The 24,875-nt window shown below is 41.4% G+C and overlaps 2 protein-coding genes across 6 annotated transcripts; one reads left to right on the forward strand and one right to left on the reverse strand.

Annotated features, from left to right (window-relative positions):
• Positions 1-70: 70 nt before the first annotated feature.
• On the reverse strand, positions 71-10,028 carry LOC114159891 (ADP-ribosylation factor-binding protein GGA1-like). 2 transcript variants are annotated; one of them, XM_028042136.1, is made up of 17 exons: positions 9,913-10,028; positions 8,954-9,038; positions 8,763-8,838; positions 8,561-8,659; positions 8,343-8,466; positions 8,104-8,204; positions 7,852-7,932; positions 6,540-6,677; positions 5,646-5,727; positions 5,444-5,557; positions 5,218-5,364; positions 4,571-4,644; positions 4,307-4,470; positions 2,939-3,150; positions 2,668-2,837; positions 2,191-2,301; positions 71-1,226 (listed from the first exon to the last, which is right to left on the reverse strand). In XM_028042136.1, exons 1-17 carry the CDS (start codon positions 9,953-9,955, stop codon positions 1,116-1,118), a joined length of 1,932 nt encoding a protein of 643 aa, XP_027897937.1. In that variant the 5' UTR covers positions 9,956-10,028; the 3' UTR covers positions 71-1,115. The 2 variants fall into 2 exon arrangements, with proteins under 2 accessions (XP_027897937.1, XP_027897938.1); XM_028042137.1 differs by lacking the exon at positions 9,913-10,028 and having other exon boundaries at positions 8,763-8,876.
• A 1,761-nt stretch (positions 10,029-11,789) lies between these two features.
• LOC114160205 (MICAL-like protein 1) lies at positions 11,790-24,710 on the forward strand. Of its 4 annotated transcripts, none has more exons than XM_028042676.1 (15): positions 11,790-12,659; positions 14,336-14,384; positions 14,484-14,643; positions 16,368-16,438; positions 16,524-16,666; positions 17,735-18,084; positions 18,209-18,233; positions 20,531-21,140; positions 22,098-22,220; positions 22,298-22,424; positions 22,522-22,609; positions 23,712-23,785; positions 23,892-24,000; positions 24,066-24,103; positions 24,211-24,710. In XM_028042676.1, exons 1-15 carry the CDS (start codon positions 12,514-12,516, stop codon positions 24,324-24,326), a joined length of 2,229 nt encoding a protein of 742 aa, XP_027898477.1. In that variant the 5' UTR covers positions 11,790-12,513; the 3' UTR covers positions 24,327-24,710. The 4 variants fall into 4 exon arrangements, with proteins under 4 accessions (XP_027898477.1, XP_027898476.1, XP_027898479.1 ...); XM_028042675.1 differs by having other exon boundaries at positions 11,825-12,659; positions 20,528-21,140; XM_028042677.1 differs by having other exon boundaries at positions 11,832-12,659; positions 14,484-14,625; positions 20,528-21,140.
• The last annotated feature ends 165 nt before the right edge of the window (positions 24,711-24,875 follow it).

Here is a 24,875-nt window from a genome sequence, read left to right on the forward strand (position 1 = left end):
CTTTTTTTTATCCTTCTGGTAGAACTTAGATACTTTTCACCATCGGAACAAATTTTTAAGATCACCAAGGAAAAAAAAAATCCTTTATATTCTATTTGGAATATCCTATCGTTGCGCTCTTGCACAGGTCAAATTTACCCGACGTTGTCCGTCGCAAAGCATTTTTTTACTTGGAGTTAGTGCAATGGAACGTGGACTGAGAGGCTGTGATGGGACAGGGGGTGGGTGGCCATCATGCATCACTGGTCTAAAACAAATCAAATCCAACATGTCTGAAGGAGACGCTGTAGCGCAGAGAGCATCAGAGTTCGGCTCATTTTGCATATATTTAAGTTTGATAATCAGTTTCACCTGCTGAAAGCTTCAGCATCAACTAAAACCCAAAGCAATAGAACTGAATACTTAAAGACGTGCACAGGATGTCTAATAATCAACACGTAACAGATGAGGGGAAAAAAACTCCAGTCAAAAGCTTCAAACTTTACATAATACAACAGCAAAAGAGGCACATATGGCAGAAAATACACAGCTCCGACGTTACAGTAGTTTGTTCATTACACGAGATGAAAGGGAAACGGTACTGTGAGAAGAATCATTCTTTGTGCAAACATAAAGTGACTCAGCCACCGTGAGAGAAGCAAGAAATCACAAAAAAACCCAAAACTCTACAAAAGTGTTAATCCAATGTAGCTCGTTTGTGCAGGAGTCGTCCAAACATCTGTCCCATGTTTGCAGAGCATGCCGAGGCAAACGCAGATAAGTTAGAAAAAGAAAAAAATAACGATAAAGCACACGGAATGAGCAAGCATGCACACATTTGTTTTCTTTCCTTCCAGAAGGCGATGACGAGCGGTTGCAGGTTTGTTTGGACGCGGCCATGTAAAAAAAAAACAGACTAGACCTAGAGAGACAGTCGGCTAATTCAGAGTGAAGCAGACACACGTCATCACACCGACTAGTGAGTGAGGAAAACCGCTCCAAAAAAAAAAAATCACCGCCGTCCAAACCGATGTACGCCAGAATGACCGCAAAGGAAATGTGTCTGAAGACGGCGCCGATGGGAGGATGGAAGGCCGAGTCTGGAAGCAGAGAGTCTGTCGGGGTGAGTTCAGGTGCTATAGGTTCCCCCACTTCTCAGGGTCAGGAAGCTGTTCTACACTGCCGCTCTCACTGTGCTCCTGCTCGCCCATGGAGAACGATAGTCTGTACTGTAGCTGGATTTTCTCCTGAAGCACACAGGAAAAAAAAAAAACAAAAACAGAAGGAGTGATTATTCCAACTGCTGCAAAAATTACATACCGGTACTGATTTTTTTCTAATTCCTAATTCAGAATAAACAACTGCTATTCTTAAAAAGTCTTCAAGGACAGAAATGTTTTTTTGTTTGTTTTAGTGCAGAAGATGATTTAATATTTTAGGAAAATCTTTCAAGGGCTACAAGAGTCTAGCTAGGTACGTTTCCAGGTTTTTTCAAAAAACAAAAAGAAAAGTTCCTTGTCAAGGAAAATTTGTTTCTGCAGTGAATTTTGCCAATATTTATCACAGATGAATATTTTTGGTGTCAAATGATACACAGTTGGGCCCGTAAAAATCTGATTTGCTGATAACTTTTCAAGATGGTCGTCATGGAAAAAACATTTTTGCACTAAAATGGCCAATTTAGTGCAAATGTTTGGTGTCACATCCAAGCGTCTTGAGCCATAGAAATCAGATTTTCTTCATCTCCTGTTTCCTTTTTGTGGTGGACATATTTCAAAATGGCTGTCGGGGTTGTGATGTGTTTGCACTAAAATCAATACGGGGGGCTCAGCAAATTCCACTAATGCTAAACTGCTAAACACATTTTAAAAAAATTAAGAATTAGCATTAGTTAATGCTAACCATCTATCTTCATCAACTGGAGTGAGATTGCAAACAGAAAAAGTCCTCAGTTTCTAATTTTGCTGCATATTCTTACTTCATAGGTTGACAAAAGTTACGATGTGACATAAAGTTCATCCAGGTCATGAAAACGTGTAACATCTTGTGGCAATAGTTGGTTCAAAAGACTCAAAAACGGCGGCCATCTTGAAAAATGGAAACGTGAAAAACATGGGACAAAGTTTGCTGCTTGCACTATATTATTGCTAGTGTAGAACACTCATGCAAATAATTTTTAAGAGGAACATTAAAGTCTATGCTAGTAGCTACCTTGTTAGGGTTGGCTAGCAGCAGGATCTGCGTGACGGCAGCAGGGGGCAGGATGGGGTTAAAAGCCGGGAGCTCTGACCCCGATGGAGGCTGCAGCTTCACCCCCACAGACTGCAGATAAAAACATCAGGAATCTTTAACCCAGATGCGTTGACATTAGACATGAGCCAGTATGAATAGACGACGGTCAGATGACCTCAGGTTAGTTAGCTTCACTGTGTTATGATTACATCTCTAAAATGTGTCGTGCAGAAAACTGCAATCGGTGCAAACAGAACCGCAGGAACGGAAGGACAGAAAATTCACACGCCTTCAACCTTTCCCCACATCGTCACATTACAACCACAAACCATTAACCGCTAACGTTACTCTATTACCCCTAAATAAAACCGTGGGCACCCGCTTCCCTTAATCTAGTGAGTCTAAAAGTCAGAATCTGAGGAGGAGACACAGAGTTCATAGGTCATCACTGCTGACCTTTGGGGCTGTAGCTTCAAAGTGAATGTTGGTGGCGGGAATAGGAGCGGAGGACAACATGGAGATGATCACCACCAGCACATCGGGGCGGGACGGGGGCGAGTCGCGGGCGAAGTGAAAGAGAACCCGCAGACTGTGTCCGTCAAACACGGTTATGGGTAACAGACTACCTGGAGGAGCGGTCAGAAAAAGGCTAAATCATTAAAGCTCGAAAAACAACCATATATATGCAAAAAAATAAATAAATAAAAAGTGATTTCTCTGTACTTACTGGGCTTAATGGATTCTAGAGGTACAAAAACTCCAGCCAAGGAGGCTTCAGGGGGAGGAGTTGCTTCGTGAGCCGGGGATTTGTCCAGCAGTGTGCCTCCCAGGCCGGAGCCGGAGGGGTCGGCCGCCAAGGCTACGACAGGAGGAGTGCTAGCGTTGATTCCCGACTTGGTCTGGAGATCCCTCAGAGTCAGCTTGGTCTGCTGCTTGTCCCTTGAAGAAGAAAGACGAGCAGCAGGAATATTTAGGACTTATTTTAACCACCATTTCCTACGATGAAGAAAACACTTCTCTGTTTATAACCACAGAAGTGGTTCCATCTTAACTATAAGATGTTGGATGAAGGTTAAGCTGGTCCTGGTCAGTGTCCACTGTGAGCTGCATCACTGGACTGATTTTTATGAAGCTACAGCTAGCATAAGCACAGTGCTGTGACCAACTATTAGCTCATAGCAGGGTTTCTGCAAGTTTCACCAACTCAAATTTAACACCTTTTAAGGTCATTATGAACAGAATTTATGACCCGTGTCACCACAGAAATGTATGAATGTCTTCCAGCCAACTGGTCAAAACTTTGCATTCATCCATGATAGACGCAAAACAGCTAGCCAAGGTATATTAGCAGCTATTTAGCGGTAGCCTCAGCTGCTTTGAGTCACAGAGCACAATGAAGACTCAAACCTTTCCCTGACAGAAAAGTCCAGTAAGGGGAAAAACAAACAAACAGAATAAACAAGATGAAATTGTCCTGTCAAGACCCATCAACTCATTCTAGGCCTACTCTCTGTTTTTAATGAATTTAAGACATTTCAAGGCCCTTCATTCACATCTTCTGTGTCTTCAAGGCCTCGTTAAAATGGCTGGAAACAGACGTGCAATTATACAACCGTACATCTTCGAAAAGCAGAAGTGCAGCCCCCTGCTCAATCCACAAGAATGCAACAAGTGGTATCTGGTTGCCAAGTCAACAACAAAACACTCGTCTTTTCCATGAGCCATTGTCAGGGGCATACAGCAGTGAGACCAGCTGGCCAAACGTACTGGAGCTCAGATTGGGTTGCCAGGTGACGGGCAGTGGCTGCTGATTTGTGACGTTACATTCAAAAGGGTTTTGAAACAGCTAATTTTCCAGACACCAAAAAACATGAACTCATTGCCCAAAAGACACCGAGCAGAATCAGTAGAAACTCAAACGGAAGTACAAGAACCTGCAGAGTGAGAATTTTGCATAATTTGTCCTTTTTAGGGCTAAACCGGTCAGAGCTGTGGTCTGCAGCTCATTTCCACAAAAGACACAGAAGATGTGAACCGTTTCCAAAACTCCCGTCCCAAAGCTCGAGTCCGTGCGGCGTGCGTGTGAGAGGCGTACCATTTGACCTGCAGACCCTCGGGAGGCAGCGACTGCTGCAGCAGAGCCTTCCCCAGCAGGTCCAGCTCATCCAGCGACGAGAGAGGCTGAGAGTGCGACGGCGGGTCGGGACTCAGCAGGAGGCTAGGAGCAGCGTGGACGTCTGCGTCGATGCTGTCGGAAGACTGGAAGGAGAAATAAGAAAAGAAAAAAGCGAGTTTTCATTAGATTCTTGCACCTGGAGCAGCAGATTCTGAAGCTCTGCGACGTTTTCCCACGGCTCACCTGGAAGGAATCCCAGGCTGTGGCGTCCTCTGGTTGTGACGGAGGGTTGGAGGTGTGCGTCCCTTCGCTTAAGCCTTCATAAAAAAGACGGAGCTTAGAAGACGTTTCAAGTTAGCCGCGTTTCATGAAACGTAATATTGCACAACTTGAAGTTACGAAAATAAATTTGCATATTGGGAACGCGGCAATTTAAGAAAAAAAAAACCCCTCACATTTTTCAATAAGTTTTTTGCGCTACAATAAGGTGTATGATAGATGTATTTCACAGAATTGCAATGGAAACACTTTTTTCGCATCACAACAGTCACATGATCAACAAGCAGATGTTACTACTGGAGGAAATGACAAAAAAGATGACAGGAAGTGTTGAATCCGTAGCTCTTCTGCAAAAATCGCAGATTACAATTTTTCCAAAACACCACCTACATGCACAGCCACTCCCCAGTGTAACGTTATTCCAAACAGTAAGCGTATTCACGTCTGATTTTAATTCCGTTCCTTAGTTTATGGAAACAACACGATTCCGAAAATTGTGATTTTTTTTTTTCGGGATTAGCAGAAATTTTGCACACATTTGTAACGGGAACGCAGCTGCTGTCGCGAACCTCGAGAGCGTTCACATCTAAGTGGGGAAATGGAAACGTTACCGAGTGACATGAGCTCATCGTCCAGGAGGCTGATCCCCGTCTCCTGTGAGGGAGCCTGGAGGCCGTCTGTGTGAGTGGGGAACTCTGGGAAGGAAGGAGGCGACTGGGGCGAAGTGTCCAATCCGGACAGATCCAGCAGAGCCGTTCCTGAATCAAGAGGCAGCACTTTAGTCAGCTTACACTAAAGACAAGCATTTCTTCGGTTCCGTCTCGGACGTTGACCCACCGGCGGGTTTCTGTGCGTTTAGTGTGTTGTTTCCGTTCACAATCTCACCCTTCACCTGCTGCTTGTACAGGTTGATGACGTGAGTCAGGCTGTCGTTGGCCTGGAGGATCTCGGCTGCGCAGAAAGCAGAGCGAGAAGTTTTCATGCCACAAAGATGGACGCCTCTCATCCACAACGGCGGAGGAGAAGACGCGCGGCTCACCTAGAGCTTCGTCGTTGTCTTCCGTGTCGCTCGCCAGCCGGAACAGCGTCGGTCTCATCTTCTCGCAGCGCTGGTACAAATCCTGACGGCAAAGACGGGTTTCATGTTCAGGGTTCGTTCACTTTTCCCTCAGTGAAATTCAAACACTTTTCAAGCATTTTTTGAGTAAATACTCAAACGTTTCGAGCATCACTTTGGAGATGAAAACAATACAAACGAACCAAGGAAGACAGTTTCAATAGGATATATTTCATTACCGTTATTAATGTCTTGTGGTAATATTCTACATTACACAGCAAGGGAAAGGTAAATTAAAATAGAACAAAATGTTATGTTTTGAAATATCTCTCTAAAAGCACACCCTATACACCTGATGAGTCCGAGAACAAAACAATAAAACATAAGAAATTCTATCAATTTGGTTAAAGTGTAAAATCTATTTCAATTACAAAAGCTCAATATATCATTGAGCCTTTAGGAATAGTAAATATTTGTTACTTTGAAACCAAATTCAAACAAATCTCGTTAAGGTAAATTGCATTTCTGCTCAAATTAAATTCTTAAACACAATATAAAAAAATAAAATAAAATAAAAAACAAACATTTTGGGCATTTAGCAAATATAAACAAGAAAAGTTTCGTCTGATTTAACTAAGAAATGTAGCCGTTTTTCTTGGGTGTATGTAAATATCTGGATTTAACTGTGTCTGATTGCACCGTTTTACAAAACTGTGCATTTTGGATATCAAGCACTTTCAAGAACGTTGTACAGAAATCAAGCATTTTCAAAACCTTGAAAACACCTGATGGAAATTCAAGCACTGCCAAGGATTTTTAAACACCAGTACAAACCCTGCATATTGATAATCAAACCTGTGTGAGTGTTTTGATCACCTGTATCAGGTCGGCGTTGTCCTGGTTGGTCGCCGCGCCGTTGTAGTCCTGCAGGAGCTGAGTCAGCAGAGCGACGCTCTCCTTCACCTCCTGGATGGCGTTGACGCGTTTCGACACTTTCTCCGCTCGCCGCTGATCCTGAGCAGACAGTCAGGACATCGGTTGGCCCAAAAGTATTCATACAGGCTCAGAGCGACATCCTCGCTAATGTGTGGTTGGGGTTTTCTCCGCAGACTGTGTTTTATTTGCAGGCAGCAGAGAAAAAAAAACAAAACACACACACACTTTCTGTAGCTCCAGGGATAATTCTGACTGGAAATATGACCGCTCCTCTAATCAGAACTCATTTTATTGTCTGGCTTCCTGGAACAGAAGCGTAGAGTTTACCTTTTACAATTGCTAAACCTGTTTTGCTGTGTGTTCCTTTTGAGATGAAGTTCGAGGAATTCAGTCGACAGCAACTTACATTTAAGACTTTTAAAGACCTTTTTTTTAATACCATCTTGAATTAAATTTAATGACCGAAAAAAATATAAATACAAGGGATGATTGGGGGGACTTGCTCCATGTCAACAAAGCGTAGAAAAAACTTTGAACCCAGCTTTGTGCCCATGATAGACAGAAAAGCTAGCTAGCAAGGGTTTATTAGCTGCTAGTTAGCGGTAGCTTCAACCGTCCGCAACGCAAAGATGATGTTTGTGTCTGACTCAAACCTTTGCCTGACAGAAAATTCCAAAATAAAAAAAACAACATTACATAGTCCTGCTACGACACAATTTAAATCCTGTGATAAATTCTGACTACATTTGTTTAAACAAATTAAAGGCATTTTAAGGCTTGAATTTTAGACACAAATTTAAGACTTTTTAAGGATGCCTGGACATCCTGGTTGAAGTCGTCCGCTTCGTTATTCCATCCACTTTGTACAACACACCAGAACCACTGGAACAAAAACAGACCCTCAGCATGACGCCGCCACCACTGTGCTTCACAGTTAGAGAAGCATTTCTCCGCTTGAAAGCCTCATGGAGAAAACAAACCAGTTTAAATAAATCCAAGAATTATGCCAGAGAGCTGTGTGGATTCTCATCAACTTGCACACAAATCACAAAGGTACACATTTCAGCCTGTATTTATACTTTTGATACGGTGAGCAGTAGAAGAAATCTGCATTAAATTCACATTTTTTGCATCCAATTCCTGCTGGTAAAATTCAACGTTGAATCTCAGATTAATCTTTCAATTTAGGAAAAGAAAGATTAAAAAGCAGCATTTAGAAGCTTTAAAACTCAAATGAAAATAAAAAAATTACCTCTTGGACCATTTCCTTGATGAGTTTGTTAGCAGCTTTCAGGTCTTCAGGGTGTGAGCTATTTAGCAGGCGGGACAACATCTATTAAAGCAAACGGCATTGAAAAAAAAAAATGTCACTGACCAGAGCAGAAACATAAACAATGACGGCAAAAGGAAAGTTTAGACAGTAAACAGGAAATTGACTGAAAATGGCTTTCCACCGCATCAAATCAACAGTTTCATTTCGATAATTGTTACAAAAGGTTTTTACTTTTGACTTCTCCTCATCCTCAAAAATGGCATTTTTAGGTCTGCGTGGAGGAAGGTTCAGCAGCTTGTCTGGGGGAAGCTCTGGGTCTTGTTTAATGATACCTGATTTACAGACACAGTAAAAAAAATAAAATAAAGAAAGAATCTAATTTTATACTCCAATAAAATAATGAAAAAAAACAAACTTTACAAGAAAAGCTTAAATAACAAAAAACGTAGCATTTGCTAGCAGCCTCTTACCTTGTTTCTTTAGCATCTGATAAGCATCTGAGATCTTGGGCTCATCAGGCAACGCCAGCGTCCAGCTATAGATCAACTCCAAAACTTTCTTTTTTGCTGCCTCTGGAGAGCGAGAGCCTAAATACTGAGCATGAGAACAAAACGGCGTGTTTGTCGGTTCACTCGTTATAAAACAAAAAGGCTACGAGTTAAGTCTGGCAGACTGTGACGGGTCGCACCTTTGGTGAAACTACTTTGATGAGCTCGTTCAGAAATCGGAACTTGCCCACTTCGCTGTGAAACCTTTTCCCGCAGTTTCTCATGCACGTCTCCAGGACCTGGAGTTGAAACGGTAAAGACAAAGCAATGAAAGACAGCAGGAGGGAGGAAGGAAAGTGTTTGTTTGTAAAGGCAGCTCATTCTGAGCAGGTGTCAGCTCACCAATAGCGCCTGCATGGCCTCCCACTCTTGAGGAGACTGGATTTTGTGGGCCAGGAGCCTGGTGGCCAGCTGAGGCCTGGAACAGGATCAATTTCTCAAGGTGAGAAGACGTTTCTTTATAAAAAATAAACCTAAAAAAAGTCAGTCTGGGGGTTGTAAAATAACTGAAAAGGCATCGAGTCTCCTCTTACCCCTCCAGTTCGTTGTTGAGCTGGTCACAGAAGGCATTGATGCTGCTCCAGTCTGTGTCTCTGTTCAGGGGATTTGTGGCTCTGTCTGAAATGTCGACAAACAAAGCAAGGCCAGTCGGTAGGTTGAACAAAAATGCATCACAAAAAAATTTGTTGGAAAACATATGCATGGGGAAGTAGCTGTACCTAGGTTGTCGTATGTATTTATTTGAAACAAATGTCGTTTTCCTCTGTTACACCCTCTGTCAAATGTATATTTTTACATAAGCACCAATGTCATGCAAGTAAAGAAAACCATATCAACCGCCAATAAAACTGAAAAAAAGTTGAATAACTGTTTAAGAATGACATAAAAGATGCATAGATGAGATTAGGTTTGCCAATAATATGGTGTTCAAAAACCTGTGGTAATTCAGTCGTTTAGACTTTGACATGAAATGTTTTTCCCAATGAAAATATGCGCAATTATTCAGCTCAAAAGGCAGGAGACCAGCTGTTCGACCTTACAATTTAAAGAGGAACAAACCTGCCAGTGTGTCACCTGAGTGAACCTCAGGTGCTAACAACGTCACTGTAGCTAGCTTTCACTCAGCATTTCTAGTCTTTTCTCCGATTTTTCTCACGACACAAAATCACTGTCGTACGCATTTTTATAACACGTGTGATTTTTTACAAAGGCTGCCCTGATTCTGACACACACAGCCCGGCAAGCAGGTGCCCGTCCGCCGGGGAGCTAAAGCTAGCCCTGAATGTGGTCGGTGGCGTTGACAGCTGGCAGGTCCAGCAGCTCCGTAGCTAGGCTAGCATCCTGGAGGTGGCGGCGGGCTTTGAGCTCCTGCTGCTGCGCCAGGTAAGCCTGCAGTGAGCCGCTATGTCACCCACACCTCGTGGATAATGGCCAGCTCATGTCCGGAGCAACAGGCAACACCGACTCTGAGGGGTACGTTTGAAAGACTTACTGATATGAGACTCCAAACTCTCCGTATCGGGCGGCGCAGCCATCACTGCGAGATTTATGTACGTAGGGGCACGTAGCGCGAGGCGGAAGCTGCGTAAAAGAGGAGTGGACAGAAAAAACGAGTTTAGTTGCGTTACGCGGAGTTACGTAATGCCGTAAACTCGTGTTTTTGTTACTGCAGGCTGGTAATAGCATTATTACTAAGTGTAACTTGTTACACTTAATATTAAGTGTAGCAAGTTTGTTTAAAGACACGTTTGTTTAAGAGGTGTTTTAATTTATAAAAGAAAAATGAACCCAGTTTGGTTTATTTTTTAATGAAAATTTGAAATGGCACCCAAATATATTGTTCTTTCCAAGTTATTAGTATTTGTTTTTTGTATTTAAAAAACATTTGTCTCGGGGCCGGCCCAAGGCATAAGCAAACTAAGCAGCCACTTAGGGCCCCAGGGCCACTAAGAGGCCCCCTCAGTGGAGCTGATTTATTTATTGATTTTTTTTTCTTAGTAATAGTTTCTGTGTCATTATAATATCAAAAACACACAATTTCACTATGAACTGATTTGTTTTTACAATAATGTATATTTGATAATGTATGTAGAAATTATGTATGGTGGGGTGAATATTGTTAACTGCAAACGTTCAGACCTGACCTGGTGGGCCGGTCTGTCAGTCACACCTCTCACTGCAGAGCAGAAGGGGACAGAGACTGATTTTTAACCCTTAGCTGACAAAGATAAGATTAGGGGATAAGATCAGCTTCACATGTAAGTATCAGCAGATCACGATACCCCAAAATTAAGGAAATCGGCACCCAGAAATCAACTGGTCAATCAATCAGTTGGCCAATAAATGTGTCCTATTATACATGTATATAATGTAAACAGTACTGCCAGAGATGCAATAAGTTTATAGCAGGTGTGTGAATGATCTAATGATCGAACTGCTGATTGGAGCCAGTCCACATTGTTAGCAGAACTAGGGGCCCCAATACCAAATTTCGCTTAGGGCCCCATGGGCCGGCCCTGATTTGTCCGATCATACAATGAGAGACCTTCATGTCAAGTTCCCATTAAAGGGGACTATCCATCCAAGAAAGTGTATTTTCTATTTTACTTCCACAGTATGTTGGCTAACTCACTGAGAATTAGAAAAAACGATATTTTCAAACCTTTACTTTCATAAACCTTTAATTATGATGGTTTTCAGCTTGAAGTTGATGAAAGCACGTTTAAGATTAGGACATTGCATCAGACCAATAAAAGCATTATAATTCAGAAATGTGGGCTTGACAAAAGTATGCCTAAAATTTGACCAATCAGAATTCACATTCTACGTTATTTAATATGCCTGCATATATTTATATCACTAGAAACCTAATTATATAGCGCCACATGCAGGCAGTAAGTATGTTTTAACAATGCTACGTTTAAATAATTTATTTTCCATTTAAAAATATGTCTACATATATAACTGGAATACATATATTTTTGTTTATATGGCAATAAACATGTAAGTATTTTCTGTGTAATCCATATGAGCCGCCTCCAGTCCAGTAATGATGGTGTAGTTTAACAGTAAACTATATTTACCATCAAATGTTATTTCACAACTTTTCGGATAATAGTAGAAGGCTGTAATGCAGTCTTTAATAGTAAATACTGGTTTCTAAAAAGTAGTTTGTTGGAGAAAATGTGGCAAAACATTATTAAAAAGAAAATTTAAATCTACACGGAAGTCATGGTTAGGCATTGCTTTATGTCTCTATGGAACTACAACTTGTAATAAGCACAAACAACCTAACAAGTAGAGAATTGGTCCTACCAAAGCAACATTTAGTCTATTTTCTTGAATTTATTTGAGTGGAAAAATGCAACAGCAGAGACAGGGAAGCTGATAAAAACATTGGAAAAGAATAAAGAACGTCATCATACAAAGATATAAAAAAACAAACACATTTGGTTTCATGATGGGAAAGAAAGACGACTTAATCGTGAGTTAGAAAGCATGTGCTTTGAGCTGCTGACAGTAATCTCGTAACTAGTGACCTTTCCCTCCTAATTATAGAAAAAGAGCGGCTCCACGTCTCCCTCTAGCGGCGGCTGTGGAGCACAAAGAGGAGGAGCGAGCGACTTGCTGGGTTTTATTCAAATTAACACCTATTTTATCAGGTCTTTCGGGAGACTTCGTGGCACTGGACATATTCAGACAATAGTTCTCCTCCCTGTTGAAACTCTCTGGTAGTTTTATAGTGGAGAAACCGAGTCCGCGGCTCAGTGAGTGTGAGAAGAACCGTTTCTTTAACTTTGGTCGTGGCTAAAACCTGCGGGGAGGAAAGCCGCGCTCTTTATACACTCTTTAGCGTGGATATCTTTAGGTGGTGAAGATGCACATTTAAGTGTGAAGAAATAACCTCCTTCCTGTTGCTTCGTTTGGATTTGGCGCATTGTTTGCGCAGTTTGGTGGTTTTGGCAGAAGAGGGTGAACGTTTCCTGTTCTCTTCACCAAACCACACCGTTCTGCTTTTCTTTCCGTTTGATGTCTCACCCGTGAAAAGGGAAATGTTTTTTTCCCCGTGCGCAACTGAACGTCGTGCAAAAAGATGGCAGCATCACCGAAGGCTCTGCTGGAGTGGTGCCGCGTCACATGCGCCAGCTACCCCGCTGTGGAAGTGAAGAACATGTCAGCCTCCTTCAGGGATGGGCTGGCGTTTTGTGCCATCATCCACAAACACCGACCCGACTTGATGTAAGTAGACCAAAGGCTCCAGCCCTCCATCTGAAATACTTGTACTTTTCTTGTCTTTTTTTCTTCTTCTTCTTCTTCTCCCTCCTCACACGGACCTTCAGTTCAAACTGAGCTGAAGAGGACCGACCCGTTTCGTTTACAGTGGAGACTATAATCTGCTGGACTAATCCCTCTTCTTAACCTCTCCAGAGCCAGACTGAACGGATCATCTGACGTGTATTCACGCTGTAAAAGTCTTACTACAATTGAAACTTTAGAGAAAAGAATCATCTGAAAAGTGTGGCGTGTATTTATGTTCAGCTCACCTAACAGAATCGTCTTTTGTTGCGGTTACAACTGCGAGTCTTGTGCAAAGAACATATAAATATATATATATATTTGGTTGCAGATAGGCCGGCCAATTAGCAATAAATCAATTAATTGCATAATAAATGCAATTGATCAATAATTTCCATTTGAAGTATAATTTTTCACGTTTCTCTCTCTGTTGCTGCCACAAACTGGATGACAAAACTACTAATAATAACAGTTTTCTGAAACTTCCTAATTCATTGTATTTGTTGTTTAGTTTACTTATTTTGGATATTTAAAATGTCTTCCAGTTCCAGTGGTAAATGTTTATTTAAATTTAAAGTGGATCGATCCCCGAGAATGCATTATCATGTCATTGCCATTACATTACTTGAAAACGGTCTCAACGATGTTATCGTTTATCGCGATAACTTCGGGGACAATTTATCGTCCAGCAAAAATCTGTTATCGTGGCGGGCCTGACAGATTATTTAATCTGCACTGTGGGTCTCTGCAGCTCCTCCAGAGTTACCTCCTTGCTTGTTGACTCTAGAAAGTAGGTTTTGGTAGAAAAAGATGGAAATAACTGAGCTCATCTTAATTTTCCGTGTGATTAATTGATTTAATGCTTGTTGCGACAGGCCTGTCTCTGCCTTAACATCGGCATCGGCCCAGTAAATGTTTAACGAAGCAATATTGATCCCATGGGTAAAACCGGATCTATGATAATAACCGATGTTTGTTTTCATCTTGTTGATGTTTGTGTCTCAGGAGAGGTTGGCCATATTTGTTTAGGCATGTATCAGTAATGCAGCAAAGGATTGTGGGATGTTTAACTGAGACAGAGAATCAATGTAGGAGTCTGGTCGTTTTTTCCATGGTGTCGAAAGGGCTGTGAACTATTTGTAATACCAGTAAAAACTGTATAGTTACTGGTGTTAACAGTAATATTAATATCGGGTGTCAATATTGGCCTAATTTTTTCTCATCAGTGCGTCCGACCTGTTTGGTAATTATGTGACTTCTGGATGCAATTCATGACACTGGATGAGTTCACAGGAGGAGCCGCCATGAAAACAGAGGCTTCGGTTTGAAAGGTTTGGTTCATAAAAACATTTTTAAGATTCCACTTTCCTCCCAAACCATGAAATTACGATAAAGCACACTGAAGGGTGCGATAAAACAAAGTCATAAATGTTCACGTTGATACTTTTTAAGAAACGGTACCATTGCTGACTCCAGTTTAATCTAATGTGTAATCTTTCATTCATAAATTTAGCTTGTTTCAGTTTATGATAGTCCAACCAATTGTGATCTTCTTTTCTCCTGCTTCTGACAGTTTCTAACAGTTTTTTTTAATCATTGTTATTCTTGCTTTACTCTAGAGACTTCAGCTCTCTGTCCAGGGGAAATGTTTATCAAAATAACAAGCTGGTGAGTCACTCGCGTCTTTGTCCAAGCCGGCAGGAGTTTCCCGGGCAGCATTGTGTCCGACGGACCGCTGAAAACTCGCTCCTCCTCTCGGCTCTGCAGGCTTTCGAGGTCGCAGAAGCGAAGCTGGGAATCCCTCCTCTGCTGGACCCACAGGACATGGTTTCCACGGACGCGCCTGACTTTCTCACCGTCATCACCTACGTCTCCCAATACTACAACTTCTTCAGCGGAGAATCTCCCGGTCCGTTGCCGCGTTTCTGTGTGTTTGTCTTTGATTGCATGTGTTGCTCTTTGGTTAAGCCGCCCGGTTCACTTTCAGTTTGTGAACTGCTTACCTCACTTCCTCGCGTAGACTTAGACTTACTTTACTGTCATCGCACAAAGACACGACGGTACAATTGGCAACAAAATGTCGTGTAACACTTCTGCTGGACTGGGGTCGTGACCTTTTGCTAATGAAGAGCTATAACCGCAGCGCTTCTTTTAAGACCTAAAGAAGCTTTAGTAAAATCATTAATGACTCCAGACACGTTTTAGTACAAAAGAATCTAAAACCCCAATGTCTATTTTAAATTAAAAGCTCATGATTAAAAGACTGCTGGCCCGCAGCGTCACAGATCCTCCACTTTACTTTAGCACTTTGCTGAAAAGCTCAGGTCAGGCGGCTTAAAGATGGCGCCTAATGGTTTGGTTGTCATGGAGACGCTGTCCTCCAGATTTCTAAAAGTACATCTCTGTTATCTTTTTTGGTGGCAAACATCATTATAGGTCAGAGTCCAGCCTTAAAGGGACAGGCTTCTGTGTCACATCACATTTGGACCCCAGTTTAAAAAAAACAAAACGATTATTAATTAGGCGTTTCTAGAAACGTTTCATAAAATTAAAGGTTAAATAAAAAAATATATACATATATTCAATTACATTAATTGAAAAAGGATAGCTGGGACTACTGTTTCATGTATTGTATCTTTTTCTTTTTACTATTATTTCTTAATCTAGGAACTTTCCCTCCCCACTGATTACATTTTTTAAGCAATCTTAATAAACAGTTTTCTGAAGATTTTTCAAAGTTCCCATTTGGACTTCAGCTGCTTTTCCCCCACAGTTCTGATGACAACAACATACTGCAGTTTATGATAAGTAAGAGTAACACTACTTCTACACGTTTTTACCTGAACAAAAGGAAAACGTAGCCAACCAAGAGTGAAAAAATATTTGGTGAAACTGTTACTTGAGTAACTGGTCATAAAATCTGATTTAACATTTTGAAAAATGTTGCCATCAACATACGAAATATACATGTATGTGCAAATTCTGTCATTTTAAAGACGAAAATAAAAACTAATACTACAAATAAATACATAATAACACATCTAGGCAGAAGAAACACGTTTTCAAACTTTACCAATATTAATCTTCACTGAAAGGCATTACTTACAGAAGGTAAAGTGCATATGTTAGAGCAATTTATTCTACTTCCAGTGACAATATGTTGTGTTTTCTGTGTCGTATTAATCTTCAAATGGCCCAATAGGCTCAGCAGATAGAAAAATAACATTAAAACAACACGTTTCTTTTTAAAATATATTAACTTTTTCTTCATTGAATTGTATCGAGTATCCAGGACTTTCACTCATCTGAGAACAGCAGTAGTTCATAATCATATTACTCCAGCAAAAGTACAAAGATACTTCTGAATGTACTTGAGTAAGAAGTTACTCAAGTAAATGTAATTGAGTAAGAGTAACTAGTTACTACCCACCTGTGCTTAGCAAAGAGCTGTTTCCATCTAGTTAGCGACACTAGCATAGCTGCCAGCATGTGTGCAGCAGGATTTAAACAAAAACAAGCAGCGTTTTGAAAAGTGTTGTTTTCAAAGCAACAATCTATAAAGTGACCGTGAGTTTTTTTTGTGTGTTTTTTTTAAATCAACTGTAATATATTTAGGGTCTCATTTCCCCAACTGTCTTGTGTTGACTTCAGGTCCCTGCAGGTCGTGGTCGTCGCAGGTCCTGAACGTCACGAAGGTGCATAAAACTCTGAGAAGCCAGAAGGTACGGCGCCTCCTCGCTTCCCGCTCTCTCTCTCTCTCTGTCACTCGCCTCGCGTCCGACTGCCCGGTTTCTCTTCTGCTTTCAGAGCCTGACTGAACTGGAAACCAGTAAAGAGGACGGTCATGCTGGCCTGAGGCGCAGGGCGGTGTGTTCCCTCTGCTTCAAGCCGGTTCACCTCATACAGAAGAGTCTGGCTGACGGGAAGGTTTACCACCGCGGCTGCTTCAGGTGAGAGACGCTCGTCTTTCCCGGTTGGAATGAACTCGACGTTTGTCTCTAATGCGCCTTAGTTCACCTCTTTTGACATTTGACCTCCACACCTGGCTGTGACTAGGCAGTGCCTTGTTGAAGTGTCCGTCCCTCTTGATGCGTTTTGCGTTTTATCTGCCACGTTCTTCTTTGGGATTTGTTTGGGGGAATTGCTTTTTGTGAAACAGTTAGAAAGATCATCTGGAGACTGAAGTTTTTTCTCCTTCTTTTGTTGCAAAATAGGTCAAGATCAGTCAGATTGGACAGAGAGCGCGTGTGGACTTTAACTTTCTAGCTCTGGAATTTGACTAGGCCGTTCTGACACAGGTTACGCATCACGTCACAACGTTTTCTTCTCACAAAACGTAGGCAGCTTGAAAGTATGCCGAAAACCTGAATGTTGGCCATTCAGCGATGGGTTTTGTACAGCCTGTCCTCCATTTGTGGAGTGAACAACTAATACATTTTCCAGATTATTTGTGAAAAATATTGTACTTTTCCTTTCTATGATAGAATTTTGCGCTAATCTGTGTTGGTTTTTTCTTGAAATCGCAATAAAATACGCCGAGGTTTGCTGAGAAAAAGCTCGTGTGATGTGTCTTTTACAGTCATGGATAAAACCTTACCAAGCATCTTTGCTCTAGTTTCTTGTCCAAATATCTTATTACACTTGAAATAGGACAAAACTAACTTACAAGTAACTTTTCAGCAAGACGTTGGAGCTTGTTTTAAGTTTATAATTCCTTAATATTGATGAAAAATTACTAGTTATAAGTGAAATTATTTACCAGTAGAACTGGTCTTTTTTAAATATCAAAATTAAGGAAATATTGAGTTAAAACAAGCTGCTATATCTTTCTGAAAAGTTACTTTTATAGTCATTAGTCTTATTTCAAGTGTGCGCTAGAAAATAGGCCAAAACTACCTGATGATGTTTTGTGTTTTTGCGGTGAGTGACTCGTGTACTAGCAGCATATTTGAGCTGTAAAGTCTGCAACACCTTTAGCGTTACGTCAAATACTTTGCGTTTGGTCCGTTGTCTTTCAGGTGCAAAGTGTGCCTCTGCGTTCTGTTACCAGGCTCCTACCCTCCAGGAAGTGATCAGACGTCCTTCATCTGCTCTCATCATGCAACGGACAGAAAAGCTGCCGGCGTTGACAGCGAGCGGCAACTCGGGTCTGCTGGTCATCGGCCCCGTCGTCCGATCCAGACGGGTTTCTACTCTCTGAGCGGGTCGGCCATCTGCAGCGTGCCTCGCTACGCCGAGCCGCGGCGAGCCACGGAGGGAGGGGGACTTCCTGTCCCGGCTCCCAGGAGAAGCCTGGACTCCTCTGTGGCTCCTGTTCCTGCGTCCAGGTCCAGAACCGCTCAGGCAATGAGTGACTCCCCCGCTGGAGGTGAACAAGTTTTTACTCGACTTAATGTTCTCTAAATGACGGCGTGACTCTCCATTCAGAAATTAAGACAAATAAATTGTTTATGGGTTTTTTTTCTCTCTTTTTTTCTGCGCATGGATATCAGAGTCTTCACCTCAACCTCCTGGCCTGTAAGTGTACTGAACTTTTTAAAAATAATAATTATTATTATTTACAAATGACAGTAAAAATGAAGCACAGTTTCCAGTGGTATGGTGGCTGGTTTATCAAATCTTAAAAATACCCAGAAGAGATTTGAAAAACAAATGCGTTCCTCAATGAAAAGGATCTAAAATTTGCAGAAAGAGAAATCTAAAAGTTGCCCCCATTTTAAATGTCATATGCATTAGTTTGGATGAAATGCTTAAAACTTTTGATAACTTCATTTTTTGTAAAAATCTCTATCTGATTACAGTCTGTCAGATTTTATTTGGAGATCTTGTCACTCAGTTAAATGCAACACAAAGAGCTTTGTGGAGGCTGAAAACTAAGCGCAGCAAATAGCAAAATAAACTTAAGTAAATAAAACAATAATTATGAAGCAAAATTGTGATACAAACCGAACAAACTGATGAAAAGAATTTGCAGAATGGAAGATAGAAAACTCTATAAACATAGTACGTATGAAACTACAAAGTTATATTCATGCCGTCTCTTATTATTTTGATTTAATTGTAATTATTTTGTAAAAGAAATAATCAGTTTTCACTTTGACACTTGGGTTTTTGTAAAAAGTTTTTGGTAAAAAGCAAAACTTGGGTGGAGTGAATTTTACCACAATATTTCGTAGTGCTATTGTGATAACGACAAAAATGATCAGAAACTATGTATTACCTTTTATTTTTAGGCAACAGCATTCATATTATAAGCTTCTCAAAGAAGTATAATTTATTAAAAAATATATATACAGACAGAATTCATTTAATCATATTTATGAATTTATTGATGCTCTTGTGGAAAAAAACAGGGGAGAAAATGGTCAAATTAACATTCCAGTCTTTTTTTTTTTTTTACATTAACTGAAATTTATTGCGACAACGATGAGTCAAAATTCTTATCATGACGTGAATGTTTTATGATAAATGCCCACCTTATGCGTAAACTGGCCCTAAATGAGGCAAAGTTCACATCAGAAAGAGACTTAAGATGCACTAAAAAAAAAAGACACATAAAGTACAATACAAATTCAACATTTATTGTAATCACAGTTCAAACAGGCTGATCAGTGCTGAGTGGCTCAGCCAGATAAACCAAAGCTGTGCTTGGCGCTCGCTCCAGAACCGGACCGCCAGGATTTACCCGGGTCAGCCAGAAATGTTTCCACCAATCAGAGCGCGACTTTACAGCCAAAGGGAATTGAAAGGCGGACAATTGACAAGAGCTGGAGTTTCAGATGTGATTGTTTGACTTGTCCTCTTCCTCAGTCAAGGCATGTTGAACCAGGAACCGTTCTAGTTTCACAGTCAGGACTTTGACGAGGCCGACGTTCAGTAGTGAAGCTTACAAAGATTCCTGAAGTAGTTTTCTTAAAATGATGCAAAGAGTTTTCTTTCATGATCGCTTGTTTTTTTTTTGTTGTTGTCTCATTTAAGAGCTCAGCGGAGCTCCGGCTGGTTTTTATATAAACAGCCTAAAATGGTCACAAAGTCAACGACTGTAAGCAAGAAGTGAAACGATCGTTTTTGAACAAAATGAGGGTCAAACAGGAAATGCGTAAGTTCCAGTTACTTCAAAAACACAAAAATCTTACCAAGTATTTTTGGTCTGTAAATATCCCCATCCACGTGAAATGAGACTGTTACGGCCCGGCTCGGATGGCCGCAACAAAAAATAGGGAGGACACGGCAAACCCAACGGTTTTTAACCCCTTGAGAGGCATTTATTAAAAACACAAGGTGTCAGCTGTGCCAGCGCCGCCTCCGAGTCTGGATCTCGTCTGCTTCTGGTTCTGTTGTCGGCCAGCCACACATCCCGATTAATGGAACGGCGCTCCTTATATACCATCCCGGTGTCTGGAGGCACCTCCCACAATCAAGGACCTAATGGATAAACAGCCTGCACTACACAGCACACATACAGGACTGCACCGCAGGGCCGTCACAGAGACTAAACTAACTCACAAGAAAAAGTATTTGTTTCATCGGCAGATTATTTCACTTATAACAAATCATTTTTCCAGTGTTACAAGTGAAATCATTTGCCAATGGAACTAGCACTTTTTCAACAATGTTAAGAAATTATTGACTCAAAATAAGCTGCCGTGTCTTGATGAAAAGTTACTTTTGAGTTAGTTTGGTCTCATTTCAAGTGAACTAAGATATTTGCAACTGAAATTGGACCACAAATTCTTGGTTTTCTGCTTTTTGCAGTGAAGGAGATCAGAAACCTCTAACATTCCCTGTTTTCTCTTTCCTTGTGTAACCAGCAGGAGCCCCAAAGTGAAAAGCAACCATCCTTGGATGGCCATCGTGCATCCTGGACCCTGGACCCAGCTGCCTCCGGCTCCACCTCCGGTACCCGTCCCTCGGTCCAAACCCATCTCCAACACGCGGACGCCATGGAACAGACCCAGGACGCCCTCTCTTAATCCATTCGAGGAAGAGGAGGAGGTCGATGAAGCGCCGAAGCAGGAGGCGGCCAGTCGGACCGGGCCTTCTGCCGGTCCCTCGGAGGACAGCGGCATCGCTCGCGTCCAGGGCGGAGAGGAACCTGGCAGCAAGTCTGAGCGGAAGGCGGACGGAGGCCGGGACAGGCGCGCGTGTGTTTTTACGGAGGAACGTGAAGGAGCGGAGCCGGACCCGGTTCGGGGAGCGACCGCCGGCGGTAACTCGGCGGGAACCATCAGTGGAGAACTCGCAGACGGAGGTCAGAACGGTCCGTCACACGCGACAGAGCCGAGGTCCTCTGAAGCACAGAGGAGCGCCGCTTTACCCAGGAGTCTGTCCGTGCCAGCGATGCCGTCTGAACGCTCCGAGAGCGGCGCCGCGGCCGCAGGGCTGCGTGACGCCGACCGGCCCGTCTCAGCGTGCGAAGGGGAGGTACGACACAAAACCACTACAGGAAAGAATTAAATATGCATTAATACTTACTTGCTTGGTTCCAGACGGTTTTATGTTAAGAAACTTTTCTTACAGTAAGTTACTATCATAAAAAAACCCAACAATACACCATCCCTTGTTACGTTGCATGAAGGTGTTCCTCGAGGATCTATTTTAGACCCCGTTTTCTTCTCCGTTTCTATAAATGAGTTGCTTAGTGGTATCAGTTTCGGCAGAGATCGCTGCTCCCTGTGTTTTACACACACTCTATAAAATGACACGCAACCTGTTTTTTCTCCTCACTGTCTGACATTAGTTCCCTTTCTGCAAGCAAAACCTGAGTCATGTTTGCAATAAATCACTTGATGGCATGATAAATCAAAACGAACCTGATCGTTTACAGTTGGACAACAGTCGTTAAAGAGATGCTCCCCTTTAACGTATTTGAAAAGGCAGTATTTTGTGAAACACTGCAAATGTTTGATACCCAGTGCGAAGCAGTTGGCTCGTTTTTTCTTTTTTTTTTTACGACAGTCCTAATTTCCAATTTAGCCTGTTTTCTCTTTTTGAATTCAGGTTTGGTTAGAGACTTCATAATACATTATAGTTATTGTGTTTTTTTGGATACTTAAAATCTTTTCCAGTTACCGTGTCAAATATTTGACAGAAATTAAAAGTATTTTTTTAGGTATTTTTGATTGGGCATAATTGCATTAATATGACATTATGATTATTATTACATTAGTTGAAAATGGTGTCAAAATGACAATATTATCATTTATAGCAATAATTACTGGAATGATTTATCGTCAGTGAAATTTGTTATAATGACATTATTTGCATGCAAAATGTCACTTGAAATATTCCACCCTCCAAACGCTGCTGCTCTTTTTCCACCGTAAGTTCTGACACATAAATCATTCACCAGTGTTGAAGTTTATTTCTCCCCATTTCCAGTCCGCCTGTAAAGAAGATCCATTCTCGGAGCGACCTGGGATGTCCCGGTCCCAGACGGTTCAGAACCTGTCGTCCACCCGTGGGCCGGCGCCTGGACACGGTTTCCCTCTCATCAGGAGGCAGGTACAGAAAAAACCTCTGATTTGTTCGCAATCGACGTTTGCCTGCAGCAAAATGGCGACATGCTGTCGCCACGACAGGTGCGGACGGACCGGGACGTTTCCACAGAAGACCTGCAGAAGCAGATGAGGAGCTTGGACGGCGACCTGGAGGCGCTGGAGCAACGAGGAGTGGAGCTGGAGAGGAGCATTCGAGACGGCAGGACGGGTACGGCTGACGCTCCGTACCGGAAGGGATTCTACGTAAACTTCGCTTCTCTGCGGCGGCTCAGAGTTTCTAGCAAACGTGTTTGTTTCTGTTTCAGGCAAAGAAGAACAGATGCTGACTGAGTGGTTCGGCCTCGTCCATGAGCAACACACTCTGCTGCGCAAAAACAAAGAACTGGTCTACCTGTAAGTGGACCAGACGAAGGTTCCAGCTGTGAGAGGCGGCGCCTTGAAATTCTTCCACATTAAAAACACAAACATTGTTGAACCTTCTCGGGATCTTCCTCCGGTAAAACCGACAAAAAAACCCCCAAAACAACAAAAAAAATGCGCAGAACTGAAAAGAAAGAATAATAACATGATTTCAAATTCAACCAAAATGAATGATCTGCCCCCTTTACTCTCATACCCCTCAATAAAATCCAGTCCAACCAATAGTCTCCAGAAGTTACCTAATCAGTGGAGAGACCTGTGCGTATTTTATTCCAGCTGCTCTCCGAAGGCCGTCGAGATTTGTTACAGAGAAATAATCAAGATTAATTTCCTCACTCTTAAGGACCAAACCCTAAAGACAAATTTATTGCCTCCAAAAATATTGTTGAAATAAAGAAAAACTAAGCTACCTAAACACCCGAAACTAACTTCAGTTCTTTTTCTGCAAAGAATATTTTGCAAGGAAGAACTAGAGAAACATTCAGCGGTCAGATGTGTACAATCTGCTACATATATCAAAACAGCTGCGTCTGATTCTGTAAGGGCGAGCCAATAAAAAGGGTTTTCATATATGTGTTGGTAAAAATGTTGGCGATCGTGTTTTATTGTCCTTCCATTTCACAACCTCTGCGCTACTTTGTGTTGGTCGATTAAACGAATTCCCGACTCGCACTGCAAAAACACAAAATCTTAGTATTTTTGGTCTCATTTCTACGGCAAATATCTTAAAAATAAGACAAAACTAACTTACAAGTAACTTTTAAGCAAGAAACAGAAGCTTGTTTTAATTTAATATTTCCTTAATATTGATGAAGAAATTTTAGTTTCGAGTGAAATAACCTGCAGCTAGCGCAGGTTATTTGTCGCGATAATTTCTGGAATGATATATATCGTCCAACAAAATGTGTTATTATGACTAATGTACTTATGGTTAACTGGTACTTTTTCATAAATATTAAGGAATAATTTACTTTAAACAAGCTGCTATTTCTTGCTGAAAAGTTACTTTCAGCAATTTAGTTTTGTTTGGTGATCTAATTGTTTGTGTTGTTTTTGTTTTGTTTGTTTTTTTCAGCACAAAACAGCAAATATTAGAGGACAGGCAAGCGGATGTGGAGTACAAGCTCAGATGTCTCCTCAATAAGCCCGGTAGGTTTGAGTCCTTTCTGCTCAACATCGGCTGTCTTGGCAGTGGAAGCACGGTTCGATTTGGGTCTCTTGAATTTTTATGGTTTTCCTTCTGTTTTCTAATCAGAGAAAGACTGGGATCAGGAGGACCGAGGCCGGGAACAGCAGCTGATGGCTGAGCTGGTCACCATCATTGAACAGAGGAACCAGATCATCAGCAGCTTGGATCAGGACAGGTAGATGGAGACAAATAAAAAGTCTTTCATAATAACAGGCTGAAAACTTTTGTTTTTGTCATTAGAGAAAGAGACGAAGATATGGAAAGCACGAGAAATAAGAGTGAGTCAGATAAAAAGCTTTTTTTTTCTCTCTCTTTTTTACATCCAGAGTCACTTATTTTGCGTTAGGTCGTGAATAAACTGATAACTCTCCTGGATTCTCATCAGGCTTTCAGAAGGACGGGCCGAAGAAGACCAAAGGAAAGCTGAAGGCCCCGAAAGTCTTTAAAATGCTGAACCACAAACCAGAGAGCAGCAAGGAGCCTGTGGAGAAAAAGAGCTGAAAAAGCATTCCCACCGCACTAACAACCCGCAATCCATGTTCATCTCGAGTTTGTTATAAAAACATGCAACATCAGTGTGCTAAATGTATGTATTTAAGTTCTTTAATTTTGTAAAATGACACTTTTTTTTTTTTGTCCAAGTATCTGCCTGGGCGTTTAAGCCCGTTGATACCTGGTGGTGTAATGTCATTAATATTTTTTGGCCAGTAACATTTTAATTCACAAAGGATTCAGCTTCGTTCGACTGGCTTCATAATTACATTTTGTCTGCTGCTTCACATTTCATGTCATGTTTTTTTTTTTTTCCCAGTTCAACATTATGATGTGCTCCCAACTGTGTTCTTTCAAGGATCTATAATGATAAATATACGTACTTTTCACAGTGTTGGTGTCCTATGATGTGTTGAAATATGGAATCAAGCTATCAAGAGAGGTTAATACTGGAAGGCATAATTATACGTTTACCATAACTTACAATTTCTGAAAACAATTTAAACATTTTTTTTTCTAAGTCACAATTGTCTAAATTAAATAAAAAGGTCAATAATA

Source organism: Xiphophorus couchianus, chromosome 16 (genome assembly GCF_001444195.1).
Source record: "Xiphophorus couchianus chromosome 16, X_couchianus-1.0, whole genome shotgun sequence".
In the NCBI taxonomy this organism is placed as follows: domain Eukaryota; kingdom Metazoa; phylum Chordata; class Actinopteri; order Cyprinodontiformes; family Poeciliidae; genus Xiphophorus; species Xiphophorus couchianus.

Bases quoted from the DNA above. Each gene is read 5' to 3' on its own strand.
- LOC114159891 (XM_028042136.1), bottom strand. From the start codon at position 9,955: ATGGCTGCGCCGCCCGATACGGAGAGTTTGGAGTCTCATATCA. The intron at 2,302-2,667 runs GTCAGCAGTGAT...TTTTATCTGCAG, and splicing joins TTGAAGCTACAGCCCCAAAG to TCTGTGGGGGTGAAGCTGCA. The intron at 1,227-2,190 runs GTAGCTACTAGC...TGTGTGCTTCAG, and splicing joins TGCTAGCCAACCCTAACAAG to GAGAAAATCCAGCTACAGTA.
- LOC114160205 (XM_028042675.1), top strand. From the start codon at position 12,514: ATGGCAGCATCACCGAAGGCTCTGCTGGAGTGGTGCCGCGTCACATGC. The intron at 18,085-18,208 runs GTGAACAAGTTT...CATGGATATCAG, and splicing joins GAGTGACTCCCCCGCTGGAG to AGTCTTCACCTCAACCTCCT. The intron at 21,141-22,097 runs GTACGACACAAA...CCCCATTTCCAG, and splicing joins TCTCAGCGTGCGAAGGGGAG to TCCGCCTGTAAAGAAGATCC.